At 39.6% G+C, this 19,471-nt stretch overlaps 1 protein-coding gene and 1 long non-coding RNA gene across 2 annotated transcripts in view; one reads left to right on the top strand and one right to left on the bottom strand.

Moving 5' to 3' along the window:
• The window catches only part of LOC113932514, a 49,278-nt gene extending 47,543 nt beyond the window's left edge, over window positions 1-1,735 (top strand). Inside the window, exon 3 of the long non-coding RNA XR_003523090.1 lies at window positions 1,661-1,735. This is a non-coding gene — a long non-coding RNA (uncharacterized LOC113932514). The remainder of the gene's footprint in view (window positions 1-1,660) is intronic.
• Window positions 1,736-4,382: 2,647 nt separating this feature from the next.
• On the bottom strand, window positions 4,383-8,558 carry RGS2 (regulator of G protein signaling 2). The gene is made up of 6 exons (XM_027611782.2): window positions 8,429-8,558; window positions 7,510-8,239; window positions 6,403-6,504; window positions 6,239-6,300; window positions 5,521-5,687; window positions 4,383-5,252 (listed from the first exon to the last, which is right to left on the bottom strand). Exons 2-6 carry the CDS (start codon window positions 7,617-7,619, stop codon window positions 5,058-5,060), a joined length of 636 nt encoding a protein of 211 aa, XP_027467583.1. The 5' UTR covers window positions 7,620-8,239; window positions 8,429-8,558; the 3' UTR covers window positions 4,383-5,057.
• Window positions 8,559-19,471: the final 10,913 nt, after the last annotated feature.

The raw sequence follows: 19,471 nt of genomic DNA, 5'->3' as shown, positions 1-19,471 counted from the left end.
TGATCACCTCACTGGAATCTGTTTTTAAGAAAAATAAAGTGTAGCTTTTAGTTTTGAGCTTGAGCTTCCAGCTTTTCTGTTCCTGTCCTTCTCAGTAGATGACCATTTCTTTTGCTCTTTTACATCTTCCTTGTCCAGAGAAACCCCGCATAAATGTTTGCCAAAAAAACCGAATCAACAAAATAGCTTTCAAATATACATTCTCACAAAAAGTATCTGCTTTTCACAAATGTCATAGTACAATACAAGATCTAAATTTGCTTTCCCCTAATTTAAACTGTTTCTCCACCCTGAATTCTCTCTCTTTCATCCTTATTAAATCTACTCATTCTTTAAATCTCATCAAAAATGCCACTTCATTTTGTTCCTGACTGATCATAGCTAAGGGTATTTGCATTTTTCTTTTGGTAATTAATCACCAGTCATAGCCCACCTTATGTTTTAACTTTTGTACATTATTTCATGAGATATATATTTTTTAAGGAGGTTCCCCACCCAGGACAGAGCCCAACATGGGGCTTGAACTCATGACCCTGAGATTGAGACCTGGGCTGAGATCAAGAGTCAGACACTGAACAGACTGAGCCATCCAGATGCCCCTTATTTTGTGAGATATTTAATGGGTGCCTCTTGGAGGACAAGCTGTATGTCTTACATGTCTTTATATTTATTCCCTCTATGGCATAGACCACTGTTCTGCATAGTGCAGGTGATGTATAATCTGCTATTGTCACATTGAATTATTTATTGGGTAGCATTGTCCTGGTTTGGCACATGGCATTTCTTGTCTGGGCTATTAGTGCAGTCTCCTAGCTCATCTCCCTGCCTCCAATTCATCCTTCAAATTGCTGCCCAAGTTATTTTTATAAATTTTAGTTGAGATTGGTACCTATTGCCTCAGAATAAAATCCCAACCTTTAATATTCAAAACCTTCTATCACCTGGTCCTGGGCTACACTTCTACACCCATCCTGGGTCCTATCCTCTGCAGAGTGTGTTCTGGTCATGCTGGACCATGGGCCCAAAATGACTAATATCTGAACTTTGTTGAATCTTGTCACCTTAATCTAGAATGCACCTCTTACCCTGCAAGTGATTCCTTTTTTTTTTTTTTTTTTTTTTTTTACCAGTCAGGTCACAGGAGACACTCTTTTGGGCTGTTATTGTCACTTCAAGCAACTCCAAGTTATTCCTTAGCTAGAATGCCAAAAATAAACCTCATCTCCTTGCTATTGACAACAACATGAAAACTTGTTTTCCAAAGTTGTCAAAAGGCATCTAAGCCAGTATACAGAAATCTCCGTGAAGGTCAAAGCTCACTGTTTAATAGTGGCCAAGTTCTCTGTAAGTCAAACTAACTCTTTTTTAAATCTGCGATTGTCTAACACAGGAAAACAAAGTTAGAAACAGGCTAGGGCCTGGCACAGGGTGGGGCTTTCCTAAAGTCCAAATGCACAATGCACCCCCATCCGTAAGAGAATCACTGCTGGCACTGATCAAACATTGTGGCAAAACAGACAAACACGCAAACAAACCTTCTACCAAAGACCCATTTCCTATGAAATTTTGAGTGAGTGCTTTAAGTCATGCCCCTGAAACTCATCTTTTGCCTCCCTATGCTCACATGACAGATAATACACAATTCTATTTTTTTTTCCAGTGGGACTGCTTGAAATTGCTGTATTTTGAAATGCTCCTGAGCTTAAAATATATGAAAAAATGAAATACTATCAAAATGAATAGGCTGTGGATCCTAAATGCATGAACTCTGAGAAACTGGAAGATTAAGTAATATTTATTTGTGGAGGTATGTGCCTTCTAATTTTAAATCTATTTCTGTTTGTTCCACACTAGAGAACATTGGAAAATACCACCTGAATAAAGCTTTTGCTTTTAGCAGCCCTGAAAAACTCAAAACTCTTGTTTTTTGTTACTATAATCTGGCTTCTCCTTTGATTAAAGGCCAAAAGTTATAGAGAACATGCTGAATAAGAGGTATTGATTTTTTGCCAAAGGTAAAACTCTACAGATATTTTCAGACATTTGAGCCAATGGGCCTTTTAAAACCTTGTAATTATTTCCTTGTGCATTGGTAGATACTTCTTGTTTCATCAAAACTTATAAGACTTTTTAATACTCCATCATTTATTTAGCAATGATTTATGCAGCTTCCACTGGTGTCAGGCAAAGTGTTGGGATTCAGCAATGAGCAGCAAAAAACAGCCCTCAAATTGTGCTATCCACAATCTGGAGAAGAAGTCATAGAATTATCAAATAATCCTACAAATTAGTGAGAATTCTATTAGCACTCTAAATTAGAGAACCTGGTGCTATGAGAATGTCTAAAAAGGGATCTGACCTAGGTAAGGAGGTCAGGGAAAGCTCCCCAAGGAAGTGACGATTGCACTGATTTGTGAATGATGAATAAGAGCTAAAATTGCATTCCACGCAGAAGGACTACTACGTGCAAAGGCTCTGTGAACCAGTGGGCATATGACCTGCAGTGGGAACGGGAGTAGGTCAGTGTGGCCAGCAGAGCTGGGGAAACATGGCGAACACGGGGTTGGAGTGGAAGGAGAGGTCAAACCATGCAGGTGTTAGGCCATATTAGGGATAATGCCTTTATCCTAATTGTTTGGAAAACCTGTCAAGGGTTTATAAGCGACAAGAGACAATTGCGATCAGGCTTATGTTTTGAAAGGATTACCAGAGTTAAAAAGCAGGGGACACATGGGGGAAGGGGTAAGAATGAGGGGAGTCTCAACATGCATCAGATGTTGTCATCTTTGTTCAGGGTGGCCACGGAAAGTAGGCTAGAAACATATTTGAGCTAAAATAAATAGGACTTGGTAATGAATCGAATATATGGCATGACTCCTGAGTTTCTCTGTTGGCCAAAACCTTTCCAAATTAAGGCATAGGCAAACCCGGCATATTTATTCTCTTAAGAAATGTCTCTGTCAATAACCCTTCAGAATTCATTGATTCAACCACTATTTACAGAGCACCTGTTCTGTAATATCCTCATTGCTGGTGATGCAGGAATGCAGGAGGCAGTCTCTCATGGACCTTATGCCTGTCAGTACCAGACACTTTGGCTAAAATGAAAATTAGTGGAAGCACAATGAAAACAGTATTTAAACTATGGGGGTGGTGGGGGTGGTGGGGGTGTCAATTTTTTTTTTAAAGATTTTATTTATTTAAGAGAGAGAGAAAGAGAGAGGAAGAGAGAGCGTGCGCGAGCTGGGGGAGGGGCAGAGGGAGAAGCAGACTCCCTGCTGAGCAGGACACCCACGGACATGGGGCTCCATCCTAGGATCCTGGGATCATGACCTGAGCCAAAGGCAGATGCTTAACCGACTGAGCCATCCAGGCGCCCGTCGATTTTTCTTTTGGCAGATCAGGTTTTTTTTTTTTTTTAAGTGCTTTACAATTTCTGAAACTCCTTACTACCTCATGGGCAGTGGGATAGAAAGGAGGGTGTACATTGAGGAACCAGGGAAGTTGAGGGCTTCCGAGGTCACAAAGCTATGAGAAATTATTACTTAGGCTCAGGTATTGCAAATCTGAGATGAGGGCTCTTACTCTTTTTTAAAATTAAGACTGTAATCAGGGAGGTTGGAAAAGAAGCCTCCTGGAGAAGAGTATTCCTTTTCTAAATAACCAGTCTGAAAAATAACAGATTCAAGGCCCTATCAACTTGGAAAAAATCACATTCTTAGATTAAGAAACTAAAGTGTGCTTCTTTTGCCTTCATCATTAGCTAAAGTAACATGACCAGATTCTTTATTGGCCAAACGAAGGCAGGAGAGTCAGGAAAATTCTGATTTTTGTATTGATCATGGAGGTGAACAATTTCAGGTATGCATCTTGGAAGTTCATGCCAGTACCCTGTGGGGGAATTTAGAACCAAGGGAAATATAAAAGGCAGGCCTACATTCACCTTATTTTTTTTCATTTGAGAAGTTGAATTATGTGAAATATTCTGATGCTTTGTCTCCATCATAGTACTTCTTAGCTAGTCTTTGGTAGATACCCTTGAAGGGCTTTAAGGTCAGTTTTTTTTTTTTTTTTTCATTAACAATAAACTTGATTTTTTTTTTTTTTAACAAGGTTATATGAGAAAGTTTGATCCCAGGGTGGTTCTAAGGAGGTGGTCTGACTTCTCTTGGTCTTCATATGCTTATTAGGTTTAAAAAAGAGGTAATTGCAGGGAAGACATACTCCTATCCCTTCTGAGCACTGTCAATTCTTATTGAATAGGCACATCACCTGGGTTGCCTCTTCATTACTGGAAAGGTTTCCCTTGTATCTAACATATTTCCAGTTTAACAGCCCCCCCCGCCGCACAACCCACAAAAGTCTCTACATCTGAACCAATATTCAACATTATTTATCAAAATAAATTTATTAAAAGTATTCAAAGACCACGTCAAAGTTTAGCTGCCTTCAGGACAGTTTTTGGCACTCATCATGGACAATGTAGTTTCCTACACGACAGCACTCATTCTATTACACCACTTAACAATTCAAACACAGACCGTTTCAGTTTTAGTGTTACATGAGACAACAGTACTGATGATCTGTAGTCCTAAGAACTTCAACACCCTTGCACACAGTAAACATTTTAATATTACTTATTCCTAAATAACTAAAACTAAAACCACTATGTGGTAACATGGACTGATTTAGGGAAAGATACACAGCCAGCTAGCTAAGGCCAAATAATCCCAGACCTCTTGATTTTTTAAATGTTTTTGGACCAACAGTATCACATCATACCTTGGGGTCTCACATTCCTGCCTTCCCAGTGTGAGACCCATCACATGCAGACCACTTTTTCCCTGTGTTCTGGACACAGCTACGGAAGCTGTCCCAATACAAGCTTCTCCTAGACAGTTACCAGCTTCCTGATTCAATAACTCTGAATCAGTAGTTCTGAGTGATGTTTCCTGAACACCCAGGCTAAGTTTAAGGTCAGTCTTTTTGGCAGGTCACAGCCTTTCCCCTTAGGCAAAAAATGAAATGTCCTCCACTTTTGGGCTCCCTTTCTCATCTCATGTGGCATGGGGCTCTGTGGCGATCTGTGGCTTTTTACACAAGTCCTGGTAGAATTCTGACTCCAAGAAACGGGGATAAGAGTTGTTCTCCATCAAGCTGTAGACCCTTTTCTGGGCAGTTGTAAAGCAGCCGCTTGTAACTTCTTGTATATTTTGGGCAATCAGAGTTTTGGTTTGAAAGTCTATGTTTATCTGAAATTAAAAAAAAAAGTGGTTTATTCCATAATCAGAGCTAGAGATTGACACCTATTTGATATTCGAAAACAAGAAGCAAAAACTATAATGTGATGAGCTTCACTAGCCAGGTCATTGAAGAAATGAAATTAATCTAATTAAAAACTAGAATTAGTTTTTAAAAACAATTTTACTCCTCCCCCCTTAATTTAATTTGATGTCTTTTGTTTGGTGCTAAGAATGTTCAAAATATGCTGCAATGAAGAACTTTTTTGTCCCCCCTCACCTCTTTTGGAGCTTCTTTTTCTATGAAATCAGTATATATTTTTCTTGCTTTGGAGGACAGTTTTTGGGGTGACTTGGTTTTTTTGAAGTCTTCACAGGCCAGCCAGAATTCAATATTTTCTTCACAAAACTCAGATTTTAAAAAAGCCCTGAATGCAGCAAGACCATCTGGGGAAAAGGGAGGGGAAAAAAAGCATACAGAATGTGAAGTGGGTGACCAATTAATCCCTTAATTTTTTTCCAGACCTACCATTCTCCCACCCTTATATTTTATTATTTCTGGATGATAGCAATTTTCTCGATTTCACTCAAACTTGTAATCCTCAGAATCTGGCTCTTTAAAGACTAAGATGCTAATAGGCAAAATGCTTAAGTTGGCACACTGCTACAAAAATAGAAATACTTAACTTTGCTATTAATGCAAATATTTATAGGGGAACCTAAATTCCCTGGAAACATTGTATGCAGTGGAAAAGCTGATTCAACCTCAAGGAAAAGCAACTGCCACTACAATTTTGGCTAGTTTCTCTTTCCTACCTACAGTGAATAAACCATGCATTTCCATGGTTAAATACTAGGAAATAAAGGAGAAAAATAGGCATTATATTTTTAGTGATTGTAAAGCTGAATTCCCCTTGGGCAATCTGCTCTTCTGTTGTATGAACACCTTTCTACACGTGTGATACTTGAAATGGATCAAATTCAACAGGTTAACTTACATTTACTGGCTAGCAGCTCATCAAATGCTTCTGACCACAGCTGTGCTTCCTCAGGAGAAGGCCTACAAAAGAAAGTCTGCGCATTAGCTTGTGCACACCAGAGTTCCTCTTTTCAGCACAGCAGCTAGCTATTCATATTTGCAAGTACAAGATTTTCAACTTACTTGATGAAGGTTTGCTGTTTGCTTTTCTTGCCATTTTTGGGCTTCCCAGGAGAGGATGAATTTTGCAAGAAGTAGCTCAAACGGGTCTTCCAATCTTTTAATCTAAAAAAAAAAAAACATTCACTAAGTGGCAACATTTTAAATTGCTACTGCAGCTGAAGGCATTTAATCAAATAAAGTCACCCAGTAGCTACAAACTAAATAAGACAAAACAAGAACTCTTCAAGTCAGTCTTACTCATTTTACATTTAAACCTAGCACCTATGTGCTGAACACAATTAGTTTCATCCATTCATCTGAACAGAAGTACTACCTTTATAACTAAGGGTAAGACTACCTAAAATTATTAGGTAGTTGGCATACTTCAAAAGGCAGATGCTATTTCTGGTCCACAAAAGGCAGCAGTTTTTCTGCAGCCTTAATTACAATTCTGAGACATTTCATACGTGAAACCTACAGTGGAGCGGCCTGGAGCCAGTCGGTATTCATTTCCCTTCTACCCTTAAGCAGGAGGCTCTGGACCACACTAGAAGCCTTGAGGGAGGTGGGTGTGTGTGATTGAGCCCCCCCCCCAACTACAACCCTCATTTTAAGCAGATGATGCATAACAATGATTTCAGTCTTTAGTGGCTGAGATATGCAGTTCCATTAAAAAACAAAAACGATTTTAAAACGAATATAATCAGAATCGACCAAAATACTCCTTTCAGAAGCTGTGTAAGTTGATCAAAACTTATAATGCAAGGTACCATTGCTGGGGATGCGCTTCAGCCGCAGGACTCTCGGATGTTATTTTAAATGCGGGGGGGGGGGGCAACCCGCAATTTCTTAGGCGCATCTACCACCGCCCCCATATCAAAAATTTTCTGTTCCTAAACTACCCGAGAGCCCTTCGCTCACGTAACAAAATCAGTACACACCACACAGATTTAACCTTATTTATAGCAAATTGACCTTTTCCATTTTTTTTTCCTGCAGAGGCGCAGGTTACATAGTTTTCTTCCCCCCCCCCTTTTTTTTTTTGAGCCCGAATGTATCAGGTTTGCAGCAAACCGGGAGAGCCAGGTCCGCAGCGAGTGACGGGAGAGAGAAGAAGGCCGTACTCACAGGGTCCGCTTCATTTTTTCCCGCTTCTCCTCGCTCTTGGGGCTGTTGCCGGAGCTCTTGTCCATGGATCCGCAGTCGTGCTGGACAGCCAGGAACATGACACTTTGCATTATCTTCCCCCTGCTGGAGCTGCAGCTCTTTGCGGTGGGGCGCGCACCGCCGCGTTTATTAGAGGTGGCGGGGCTGGGGCGGGGCCTCACGCCGCCGGTCCCGCCTCCATAGGGCACTAATTGGTCGGTTGCAGACGGGCCCGAGGGCGGGGTTGGCCCCGGCCCGCGGTAGTCACGGGAGCCGCCGAAGGGTCTCGAAGCGAGGTTCGCTGACGTCTGCGGCCTTTGCTTTGTACGCACTCGGGCCGAACGCGGCGGCTAGCCGTGATGGTGTGGGATCAGGCTGAGAAGGCTCCCTGCGAGCCACGGCCGGTGACCTTTGCCAAGGAGTGGTGGCCCGCGGCGAAGGGAGGGAGCCAAAGTTGGCTGCGGCCCGGCGGGGACGCTCGCCCTCTCCTCCCCTCCCCCACGCTTACGTGCTCCAAACCGCGAAGGGGAGTGCTGATTCCCCACCGGGAAAAACTTGCTTGTGGCGAACCTGGGTGCAATTGCCTTATTTTGAATTAAGATGTTTCCCCCCCTTTTTGAGAGCGCGCCCTCTTCCCACACCTCATTTCTTGGTTGGCAAACTGAGGCCGCTGGGAGACCCTCACCTGTTCCGCTCTGCGATTCGGTTTAGTCTGGGGGGAAGGAAAAGATGAAAGGGAGGAACTGTGACGATTCAGGGACAGGTGGTGTGACCTACTGTACCTACCGGCAGATTGGAACCCGTTTGGGAATGAACGATAAATAGGGAAGGAACCGGAGAAAGTGACTATCAGATGACAGTCTTTTTAACAGGGCGTACATTTTTGATCACCAAAAGATACCTGATTGGGTCTGTCCGTGGGGTTGCAAGCTATTTCTCCGGAGTCCTTGGCTGCTTTTCCTTCTAGAACAGAAATCACAGATCTCCTTCTGCTGAGATAGAGGGAAACACCAAGACCTTCCAGCTGTAATGCGCCAGAGCCCTTCTTATTTAAGAGTGCAAGGATGCAGGATTTCCTCATGAGTCATTCTTAGTTTGCTTAGAATTTACCAGAACTACTTAATAACTTGCAAAGCGGGGAGCGGTAGAGAGGAGGAGCAAGAGACGTTAGTGGTTTACCTGAATAAGTTTAATTTGTTAATTCTTCAAAAATCAGCTCTGCTGTACCCGGCTTTAAATGTTTTGATTGGGAAGGACAAACAGAGAACCTCCACAATAAATAACCTCAGAGCAATTACTTGGTTTCAGGTAACAGAACTGTACAATGGAATATTCAAATGGTTTCCCCATCAAGCATTTCAGTAGAAAATAAGATTAACAGCAATGTTAGGCTACAAATATTCTCCCTGCTTTGCATTAGAACTGCTAAAAGAAAATTGGAACTAGGGCGCCTGGGTGGCTCAGTCCTTAAGTGTCTGCCTTCAGCTCAGGATCGAGCCTCACATCTGGCTCCCTGCTCAGCTGGAAACCTGCTTCTCCCTCTCCCACTCCCCCTGCTTGTGTTCCCTCTCTCGCTGTGGCTCTCTCTGTCAAATAAATAAAGTCTTAAAAAAAAAAAAAAGAAAATTGGAAATAGTTTAACTTCTCAAAGTAAGCTACCAGTAGTTGGAGCTCCAAGTTTGACTTGTAGGGTAAAATCTGTAATAATTACTAAAGAGAACAGCCATGAACTTTATTATAGAAAGGAAAATCATTTAGATTTCAGTAATAAATAGTTCAAAACATGTTTGTGAAATGTTAGAATGCTATTTTTCTCATGCATATACTCTATCTCTAAAAGAACCCAGCATAATATTCCCATCTATTTTCACTTTCTGATTATTCAATATTTATTAAATACGTGTGATAAATAGGAACTTGTGCTTTTTTTTTTTGCCAGTATAAACCTTAATACATTATTCACTTAGAACCTTGGATGGTACCTGTACCCCTGAAACAAATATATTATATGTTGATAATATGTTATATATTAATAAAACAAACAAATAAAAACCTTGGCTGGTAGAATTCATTCACAGTGGAAGGTCGAAGAGTTCTGACAAAGAGACCGCAAGGAGAGAGAGCTGGATCTGTGTCTGGAGACCTAATTAAAGTCTCAGCTTAATCAATAAATGATAAGTAACTGTTGGGACAGTCTCATCACCCCTCCTGGAGCCCCAGTTTCTCATTTGTACTAAGAGTAATATATCTTTTTTTTGCCAATTTCATTAGATGTTATGTGACTCAAGTGAGGGGCCTTTGTGAATTCTAAAGTACAGAAGTTTGGTATTAATTTGCATATGTGTGAAAAAGGAAATATAGCTATTCAAGGTAGAGAAAGCATTAAAGGATTAACTCAGAGTTAATTAGGTTATAAATTTGTAAATACTATTAAAATATCAAAATAATGTCCCAGAGATTGTAAAGTCTTAGGCTTATAAGAGATACTTAATACATGCTCTCTGGATATTAAGCATATAAGGAAAACAAACAGTTTGCCATTTCAACTATTTCAGAGATCTCCAAGCCAGGGAAGTTAAATCATCTCAATGTATTCATAAAAGTGAATACATATGTATCCATATAAGCAACTGGTTTAAATATAGACTATTCTAGATGTTTCTGTGTTTAATGTAATTATTTGCTTTTTACATAAACCATTACCAATTGACAACTGATGTTAAGTGGCAGCAAATTAATTTTTTTCCTGAAAATTGTGAGGCCAATTGGTAAATCTGAATGTGTAATGATTTATCATTTCTGTATGTAAAGGTGATTTTAAGAGTTAAGGCAAGACCTGTTTCACACTGAGAAAACTTTCAGTCAAAAAGTTGTCATGTTAATGTCTTTTATAAAGGCAGCAGACATAGATTTAAAGCAAAAGCTACAATGTTTGATGACTTCCCTTTGTCTTTTTGTTGCAAGTGGCTTTTAGGTAAATGGGATTGCTCAATATTAAGATGACACATATTTTCCATTCTGTAGTGGCGGGAGAAGCAATGCAATAGGTTGTAAATACTGCACAGCAAAACCACAGTTGGTTTGCTTGAGAATACATTTTCAGTGTTGAATCTACCATGCCCTCTACTGGAGAGGTTTTCTGAACACATGAGTGGTGGAGGTTCTCCCTGTGGTTCTTGAATTTTTTGTATTAAAAAAAAAATTAAATTACAGAAGAAGGCAAATGAAAAATACAAGTTTCTAGCAACACCTAAAGTAGAATATGGAAGGCAAAAGTCTCCCCTGCCACAATTCTCCCCGCTGTATGCTCTCGCCACTGTATGCTATTATTACTAAGAATTATGAATTATTGTTAGCTAAACATGTTTATTACAGAATAACTTTCATACTTAGGCTTTAGAAATTTAAGAACCTAGAGAAATGCTTAAAAAACACAAAAGAATCATTCTGTGTATTACTCCATGCTTTGTTTTTTTTTCAGTCAGTAAGATATCTTAGTTCTTAAATTTGTAAAAGCTGTAAACTGTTGCTTACCTCACAAAATCTTAAGTTGGTGGTGAGTTTAAATGAAAGGGGGAAAAAAACCCCTACTGTAACTGTTGATAATATTTGAGGAAGTTTAACACCAGTCCCTCTTTCCCTCCCTCCCTCCTTTCCTTCCTTTTTTTCTTTTTTGGGGGGGGGGGAGGGGGAGTCTCATTTAGCTTTAGGTGGTGAAATATTTCTTTTAACAGAATAAACACATGACCCCACAAGATTCTGTACTTTTCTTCACCCCTAATATGATCTGAGTTTTAAAAATCCTAATTAATGTCTTTCTTAGAATGTAATTTGTATGCCCAGAAGCTGATAAGAGAGAAAGTTAGTGTTTTTGTCAGGAATGAATCAGAGTTCCAACCTAATACTTGACATGTGTTATAGAGGAGTTAGTCATTTTACCAATCTTTGTATTGGTAATTCCAGTTAGAGCATTTCCATGGTTCTGCCTTAAATTAATCCAAGGTATGGAGTATGTCCTACTTCAAATGCAGGCAGGGCGGGCCTAATAAATTTGATAACCCCCTTCCTCACTAAAGCAACTAGATTTTCTTTGAAAATCAGCATTGGGAATATCGTGATGTTATTGTTCCCCCATATAAAAATTTCTAACATGTATTGAAATACCTCTAATAGATTTCTGTAATTATTAGGCCTGTAGATTAAAGGAACAATTGTATGAAGTCTGCTTTAGGGGATTATTTCTAGTGTGTATGCCCATTGCTACTGCTGTCTTCAGTGACCGTGGACTACACAGAATCTCAAGGGAGAGTGGTGATTATAAATCCCTTCTTATAAAATAAGTTACATAGGTAGCATATTGTCTATAAAGTGCAGAGGTAGAGCTAAGAATTTATTTCCTGGCATTTCTTCTGCCTGGGATTGTAATTTCTGTGCACAGAATTTTGTCAAATCATTAGAGTGTTAAGTGTCCTACTCACTACCTTTTTGAAATTTTGGGAAATTGGGTTCATAATATACAAGATTTCAAAGGTCTATATATGATACTAATCACTGAGAGTCAGAGAGAGAGAGAGGAGAAGGGCTAATAAATAATCTAATCTAATTCATCTAATAAATAATCTCTTTGCACTGGTATTTCCAGTTTACGGACTATCCCTATGTAGAAAGTACTAATCCATTTTAGACTTCGGTTTTCAATGGTTTTTGATCCATGGACTACTTCATAATGAACTAAAATCTTGTGGATTTTCTCTACCAAACCCATTTTTGGAACAAAAATTCTCAAATATTAATAAAATTAATTGGAAGAACAATGCTTTCAAAGAGATACCAGTAGGCCTTGACACAATTGTCATATTATAAATATTGAAGTCTTAAATGCTGAGCCAATGGCACCAGACTTCATAACAGTCTCAGCTTCAAAAGACAAAATAATTTTGCTTTTCTTTTCATAAATTACCCTTAGGAGAGCAGGATGGTTGGAGGGTTTGTCCATACCTGGGGTATTTGCATTAGCTGCCAGTTCCTGGCATTGTTTTAGTAATATTCTCAGGCAAATTGCTTGTGCCTAGTCTGCCTATCTTTAGGGTGGAGGTGATTATAGCAACCTTCCTTTGCAAGGAAGTTCAAACGGTGTTCGGCATGCCCTGAGTGATGTAGTGCAAAGGACTGGCCTTCAGCATCACTTTGTAGCAGGACTAGTTTTTCCTAGGTGACTCTTTCCCATCTTGTTGCTACTTTCTTAGCAGCCACTATTTAGTGCTGTTCCTAGGGTAGCATGTCTCCCATTAAGGTGGAAAGGGTGAATCAAAAGAAGGCCCTGAGTATCTACCAGTTCAAGGAGCACCAGGACAAGCTCCATCTTGCTTCTGTGGAGGACACACTGAGCTAAGGATGGGGGGTGGCCTAATGGGGGAATCTTGCCTCTGTGGTCTTCACCCTGGGAGAATTGCATCCTGGATCCAGTACTATCATTGCCTGATACTCCTCCTTTCTTGGGGGTCTATTCATCCATTGGGTTCCCTGGTGGTCCTCTTGGGCTCTTCCAAATGCCGCCTTGGGAACAACAGGGGTGTAAGGCTACTTTTTGAAATGTTTTAAGTTCCTCCTCAAAAATGTTTTAGAAATGTCCAGCTCTTCACAGGCTAACTGTTTCATCTATTTTGGAAGAATTCTCCACTATCTTTACAGGGTGAATTCCATCTTGGATATTTGATGAAAATTCATTTCTTTTTCTCAGTGCAGTTTAGGAGGGAGGAAAGTTGCCTCTGAGGCTATTGTCTGTTCCTTTCTAACTGCATTTCCCCCTTTCTGGTTGTAGTGAAACTGTCTCATTCAGAGACTTAGAGTCTTCGAGGCATCAGTTATTTTATCACCTTTGGTTAATTTAGTATACATTCGGTTTCATGTTCTTCAAGAGTTTTTAAATAAAGTTTTATAATAAACCCAGGTAAGTCCAACAAAATCAACTGATGTGACCCAGCCTTGATCAGCTGTATCTACCCCAGCATCATCAGTTTCTTCAAAACTCAAGATTCATCTTCTTGGAAGTTTCCATTTCCTGATGGGTTTGTTATACCCAGCTTCAAGTTTCCACCATCCATGTTGTCGTCTTTATGAACAGCAGGATCTCTCCTATTTAACACTGATCTGGCTTTCTTAATCATTTAAAAATTGTCCTGTTTGTAGTAGAATGTTGTTTTTAGACTCCCCCCCACCCGACTAATAAGTTTGCTCACTCTTTCTGTCTTGTGAAAGCAATTTTGTTCCAACATGAAGATGGGGATTTTCATCTAAAGCATGTTTTTAGGTGCTGTCTGAAGTTGTTCTTCACTTTTCTGATGTACGTTGATGGGTATAGTTACTTGAAATTGGATATACTTTGATGCATGTTCTAAACACTGAATATTTCTCCTAATGTCAACTTGTTCTAAACATTTCGATTTTTCTTTGCTAAGTCCTTTACCAAAAGTCTGTATTTTAAACCCCAGCAAAGGGTTGGTGATTTCCAGCTCTTTATTAATGACCTCCAGTTTTTCTATTTCTGATAGTTTGTTCTTGAGTCCAGCTTCCATTAAAGTGGATTCGGGGTCTTAAAATTCTTCTTGAATTAGGTTAAACTCGTAAAAATTTTGATATCTTTCCTCTAGAAGGGCAGAAACTTTAGTGGTTAGTTCTCTGTCTTTATTTGCATAAGGTAGGCTTTTAATTGTTAAAAATCCAACTATGACTGCAAATAGCACCACCTCTCGTAGTAATTGGTGGGGATCTGGGTTCAGTTTAAGGTTCTCCGGTAGGGCTGCCCCTGGCTGCCACAGTGTCTCTAGAACCAGTGCTACACAGAACATCACGACCATGAGCAGACTCTCCAAGATCTAGGGTATTCTGAGCCACTTCAGGTTGGCAAAACTGATGGCCACACAAGCCGTAGAGAACACCAATGAACATTCTGCCTGGAACCAGTATGGTATCTGATAACTAGGCAGATCTCAATGGAGGTGAAGGAGCAGGGACAAATACAGTAAATTATTGGCTAATGTTCCTTTTTCTATTGACTAAACTTTTCATTCTGGGGCCCCAGAGGCCTTATTTACCCATAGAGGCCACAGAAAACTTCCTACTCTTAAGCCCTTCCATGTCTGGCTGGCCTTGAATGTATATGGGAAGAGGTGGGGGAGAGATTATGGGACCCACTACAAAGGTTTCAACTTACTTCACCAATTTTACATTTAAAAAACAAGGAAGAAATACATGGAATTTAAGTTTTCACCTCTCAAGAATGTACAATCCAACGATGAGTGAAGAAAACAGGAGTTTTTCGAACTTTTCTTGTATGTGGGAAAACATCTGATGTTGCAGAGACCCTTCAGGGTGTTTCTGTTCAGGATAATCATCTCTGGAAGTATTAGAAACTGGATGCATCTCCTCACAGAGACACATCCAAAGGGCATGCGGTGTCCAGACCTTGTCTGGCTCAATTAACAGCTCAATCTTATTGACAGTAAGTCTGCAGATTGGCTGGGTGTCCACTGGTTTTGTCTGGGCTGAACATCTCCCCTGACTTGGATAAGCTTAGTCATGCATCTTGGAGTAGGCTGGAGATTAGCCCATCTGGGCTGGGGTAGGCTGCATGGCTCTGTAGGTCTTGGCCTGGCTCCCTCATGTGTCCTGAGGTCAGCTGGGGGTCAGCTGATACAGGCCGGTGGAGCTCAATGTTTGGTTGTGCACCTCATATCACTCATCCTTATCGTATAACCTGTGGTAAAGTCCAGTCTTCCCCCCGCCCATAGTAATAGCAGAGCACAAGACAGCCATTAAAATGCAGTTATCCAATTTGCACTTTAAAAAATTCACTGTGACTACGAAATGTCAACATCTCATTTAGTGGTCTTTACTCTTTCTGAAGTCATGATCCTTAGGGAGATTGTAGATTTTCTAGAATTGGGATGTAGAGTGGGCATCAATATAGTTTACCCATCTCTGCTGTTTCTGCGGTTTGGTTCACTAGCCACTATCTACTTGGTACACGTGAGTTGACAGAGATGAACTCCTACTAAAATGAACATCAACTCAGAGATGGCTAGAAGAGTATTCCCAACTTACTGCATTCTACTGACCAGAGGAGGAGAAACTGTTCACAGCACTTGCTGTCCGATGGAATAACAACAACTTGAATGTCCAAGATGCTGATTTAGCAGAACCAAATGCTGCGTTACTGCAATATTCCAGGAAAGTCTGTTCATATTTATAGGCTTTCATTTCCTTCTCTGAAGAGCAGGAACTATGTGAATACAATTCATATCCTGAACCTGGTGGGGCTCAAGCTGGTATAAAAACTTTATCTTTCACAGGATGGAGATAATTTTTTTCTGAGAGAACTTTTTCTTTTCTTTTCTTTCTTTTTTTTTTAACCAATCATAGTCCTTAAAAGAATAAATCAACATCAGTGTCAGGGTGCAAGAATGATGCAGTGAGTCATTCTTCCTATTACCTTGCCAAAAGGTGATAAGCCTTTAATACTTGTCCTGAAATACCTAGCAGAAACTAAGAGCTCCAGAATTTCAGTCAACTTGACAGTTTGTTTTTTATCTTTTTCCACCTCCTGGAGACCCTGGCTATCCTGTCTGTTGGGGAACACCATGAGTCATTGGGGTTTTGGATGACTGTAACAAAATCTAAGGAGCAACTGGAGGAAGCTGTCTCTGTTTTGTGAAATTGTTACCAGGGTGGAGTATCCCCCTTTCCTTTAAATATTAAGTATTTAAGGTTTCTTTTTGTTATATAATATATAAACAGACCGCCTTAACACACTACTTTTTGATTTGACAGAGAAGTGCTTAAGAGCTTCAGGAAAGGAGAAAATGTGTTTGTGAGTATGTAAGTGTTGGGGGAGGGACATCATAAGAAAATAAAACTGGAGTGCAACATAGATGCAAAAATCCTTAATAAAGTGCTGTTCTCTCTCCTTATTTCAGAGCCTTTTTAAAAAACTTTTTTTCTTTTTAGATTTTATTTATTTATTTGAGAGAGAGAGAGACAGAGATAGTGAGAGAGAGCACAAGTGGGGAGGACAGGGAGAAGCAGGCTCCCCGCAGGGCAAGGAGCCCGACGCGGCGCTCGACGTGGGGCTCGACGTGGGGCTCGACGTGGGGCTCGACATGGGGCTCGACGTGGGGCTCGATCCCAGGACCCCGGGATCATGACCCGAGCCGAAGTCAGTCGCTTAACCGACTGAGCCACCCAGGCGCCCCTCCTTATTTCAGAGCCTTATAGCTAGTTGTTCATTAACTTGATTCACTTAGATGACTCAAACAAATTTGTTAAAAATAGCGTTTCCCATCTTTGCACCTAAGCCTATTTCTTTGCCTTTGCTTTCTATCTCAGGGGAGGGCACCTTCACCCCCTCAGGGGCTTCAGATGGAACATGGGGATAGAGGGAGGGAGTGGTCACCATTGAGTTCCCCCTTCGCTCAGTCCTGGATTGAATCTATCCTGCCTATTAATTTTACAACTTAAATGTCTTTTGGAACTATAAACTTCTCTTCACTCCCACTTTCACTTTCCTTATTATCTTCTCTCTCTCTCTTACGGATCCAAGCAAGGCTTCTAATTGATTTCTCATCTTGTAAATCAATCCTTTTCAATAACGTATCTGCTTTTCAGTCAGCATTTTACTAAAACACACTTGTCTGATCATTATTGCTTTCCTGATTGAAACCACTAATGACTTTCTGTTACCCTTAAGGTAAGTTCCAGATTCCTTAAATTGACCTATAAGATCCTTTTTCTTGGCCCCTGAATGCCTTTTCCAGCCTTTTATTACCATTGCTGTGTACTTTATGCTGTTATTCTACTGCATTTTTTTTTTAAGTCCCTTCTACATGCCATGCTTTCTTTTTCCTCTGTCCCTTTGCTCCTCTCTTCCCTCTACTTGGATCTTTTTTTCAAAAAAGATTTCATCTGGTTTCATCTGACTATTTTCTATATTATTCATACTTCTTCACGTATCACTTCAAGAACTTTCTCTCCTAGATATCACCTACACACTTTTCCTTCCCCTCATCAACAAGTCTGGGTGAGGTGCTCCTCCTAAGTGCTCCCACAACACCTATTAATTTACTTACCCCAGTGAATTATAATTATCTGGTTTCTTGCCAGTATTTCCCATGAGATGACTTCTCCTTGTTTTTGTTCTTCTTGTTCTTATGCTGGTTCTGGTTCCTGTTCCTGTTCTTGATCTTGTCCTTCTCTTTCTTCTTTAAATTATTGTATCTTGGAACACAGAGGATACTCAATAAATATTTGTTGAGGAAATGGATGGATGGAAGCATGAATGAATAAATGAATGAATGATTACTTTTCCAGGGAGTCTACCATCTGTTATCAGTGTGACTTCTGTCAGAAATTCCTATGTCCTTGATACCTATAGTTAAATTCTGATTGTAAACTTATAAAATAGCTTCCATATAACATTGAATTTCACCATATTTATAAGTTAATTTTCTCTTCTTTCTGTTAGTATTTCTTCTGTTTGCTTTTTATGAGATAATCTGTTTGTATTTTTTTTAAATCTGCCTTTTACCTGTTATGAGTAGAATACCTATTTTGTAAAATTGTTTAACAGAGACCCAAATTAGGAGGAAAATTGACAAGGCACTGATATATAAGATGCTCATTTAAAACATTATGAACATATGGATAATCTCACATTTCCTCTAATAAAAATATTTAAGACCCCCCCCCACAGGATTAAAAAAAATCACATGATATTATCATTTGTTCTCATTTTACTATCTATTGTAATATGTATTTGAATGAAGCCACCTACATCTCATTATTTTATTGAAGTATAATTGATTACAATATTCTATTAGTTTCATACATACAACACAGTGATTTGACATTTGTATACATTGTGAACTGATCATTGCAGTAAGTCTAGTTACCATTTTTGTTATTGAATTTTGTTGATGTTCTTTATATATTTTGGATATTAACCCTTCTTGGAAATATGATTTGCAAATATCTTCTCCCATATATCTATTATTTATGTATATCTCTATATTGCCTTAGACAATTTAATAATAAATAAAATCTAATATAAAAGTAGCTGATTTCTGAGACTTTTTAGAAATTTCTATTTTGAACCATTATGTAATGGTTGCCTCTTTTTGCTTCTGTTGGGCAAATGGACATAACATTGCTTAATGGTTTTAAATCTCATAATTATGGAAAATAATTTTCTTCATATTTTCATTGTTTTTAAACTCTATATTTCTGTTCACACATAGGCACTATTGCATTATTTGGATCATAATGTTCAACATTATTATAACATTATAATATATAACATATAACATATTAATGATCTGTTTAGATGATTTCCTCAGGTTTAAGAAGAGGAAAACAAACAGGAAAGCCTTATTAAGGGTACAGTCAGGTAGCACTTGAAGCACTTAAAGGTTTCTTGGTTTCTGCTCTTATTTATTATTTTAAAGATTTTCTTTATTTATTTGAGAGAAAGAGATCACAGAGGGAGAGGGAGAAGCAGACTCACCACTGAGCAGGGAACCTGATGCAGGGCTCAATCCCAGGACCCTGAGGTCATGACTTGAGCTGAAGGCAGACACTTATCCCACTGAGCCACCCTGGCGCCCAGGTTTCTGCTTTTACCATCATGTCTTGAGCCTATGCACTTACCTTCTCTGCTTATCCACAGTCCATCGAAAGAACCAAAAATGTAAAAAAAAAGGGGGGGGGGACAAGCAAACTTCTGAATGACCACTGGAAAAGAAGGAAAGATAGCATTGATATGAGAGAGAAATGAGGAATTTCAGGAATGTATGTAGCAGAGGAGACCAAACTGAAGCCAAACCCAATCAGACTTGAAGAGCAGGTATGTTGGAGCCTCTTGAGAAGTAAGTGGATGATTCCTCATTGTAAC

This window comes from Zalophus californianus, chromosome 10 (assembly GCF_009762305.2).
Source record: "Zalophus californianus isolate mZalCal1 chromosome 10, mZalCal1.pri.v2, whole genome shotgun sequence".
In the NCBI taxonomy this organism is placed as follows: Eukaryota; Metazoa; Chordata; class Mammalia; order Carnivora; family Otariidae; genus Zalophus; species Zalophus californianus.
Note: the sequence above shows the minus strand (reverse complement) of the source record. Positions and strands in the feature narration are given on the sequence as shown.

Coding starts and splice junctions, on each gene's coding strand:
- RGS2 (XM_027611782.2), bottom strand. CDS start 7,619: ATGCAAAGTGTCATGTTCCTGGCTGTCCAGCACGACTGCGGATCCATG. Junction 6,301..6,402: donor AAACAGCAAACCTTCATCAA/GTAAGTTGAAAA, acceptor TTTCTTTTGTAG/GCCTTCTCCTGAGGAAGCAC. Junction 5,253..5,520: donor AAAAAGAAGCTCCAAAAGAG/GTGAGGGGGGAC, acceptor TTTTAATTTCAG/ATAAACATAGACTTTCAAAC.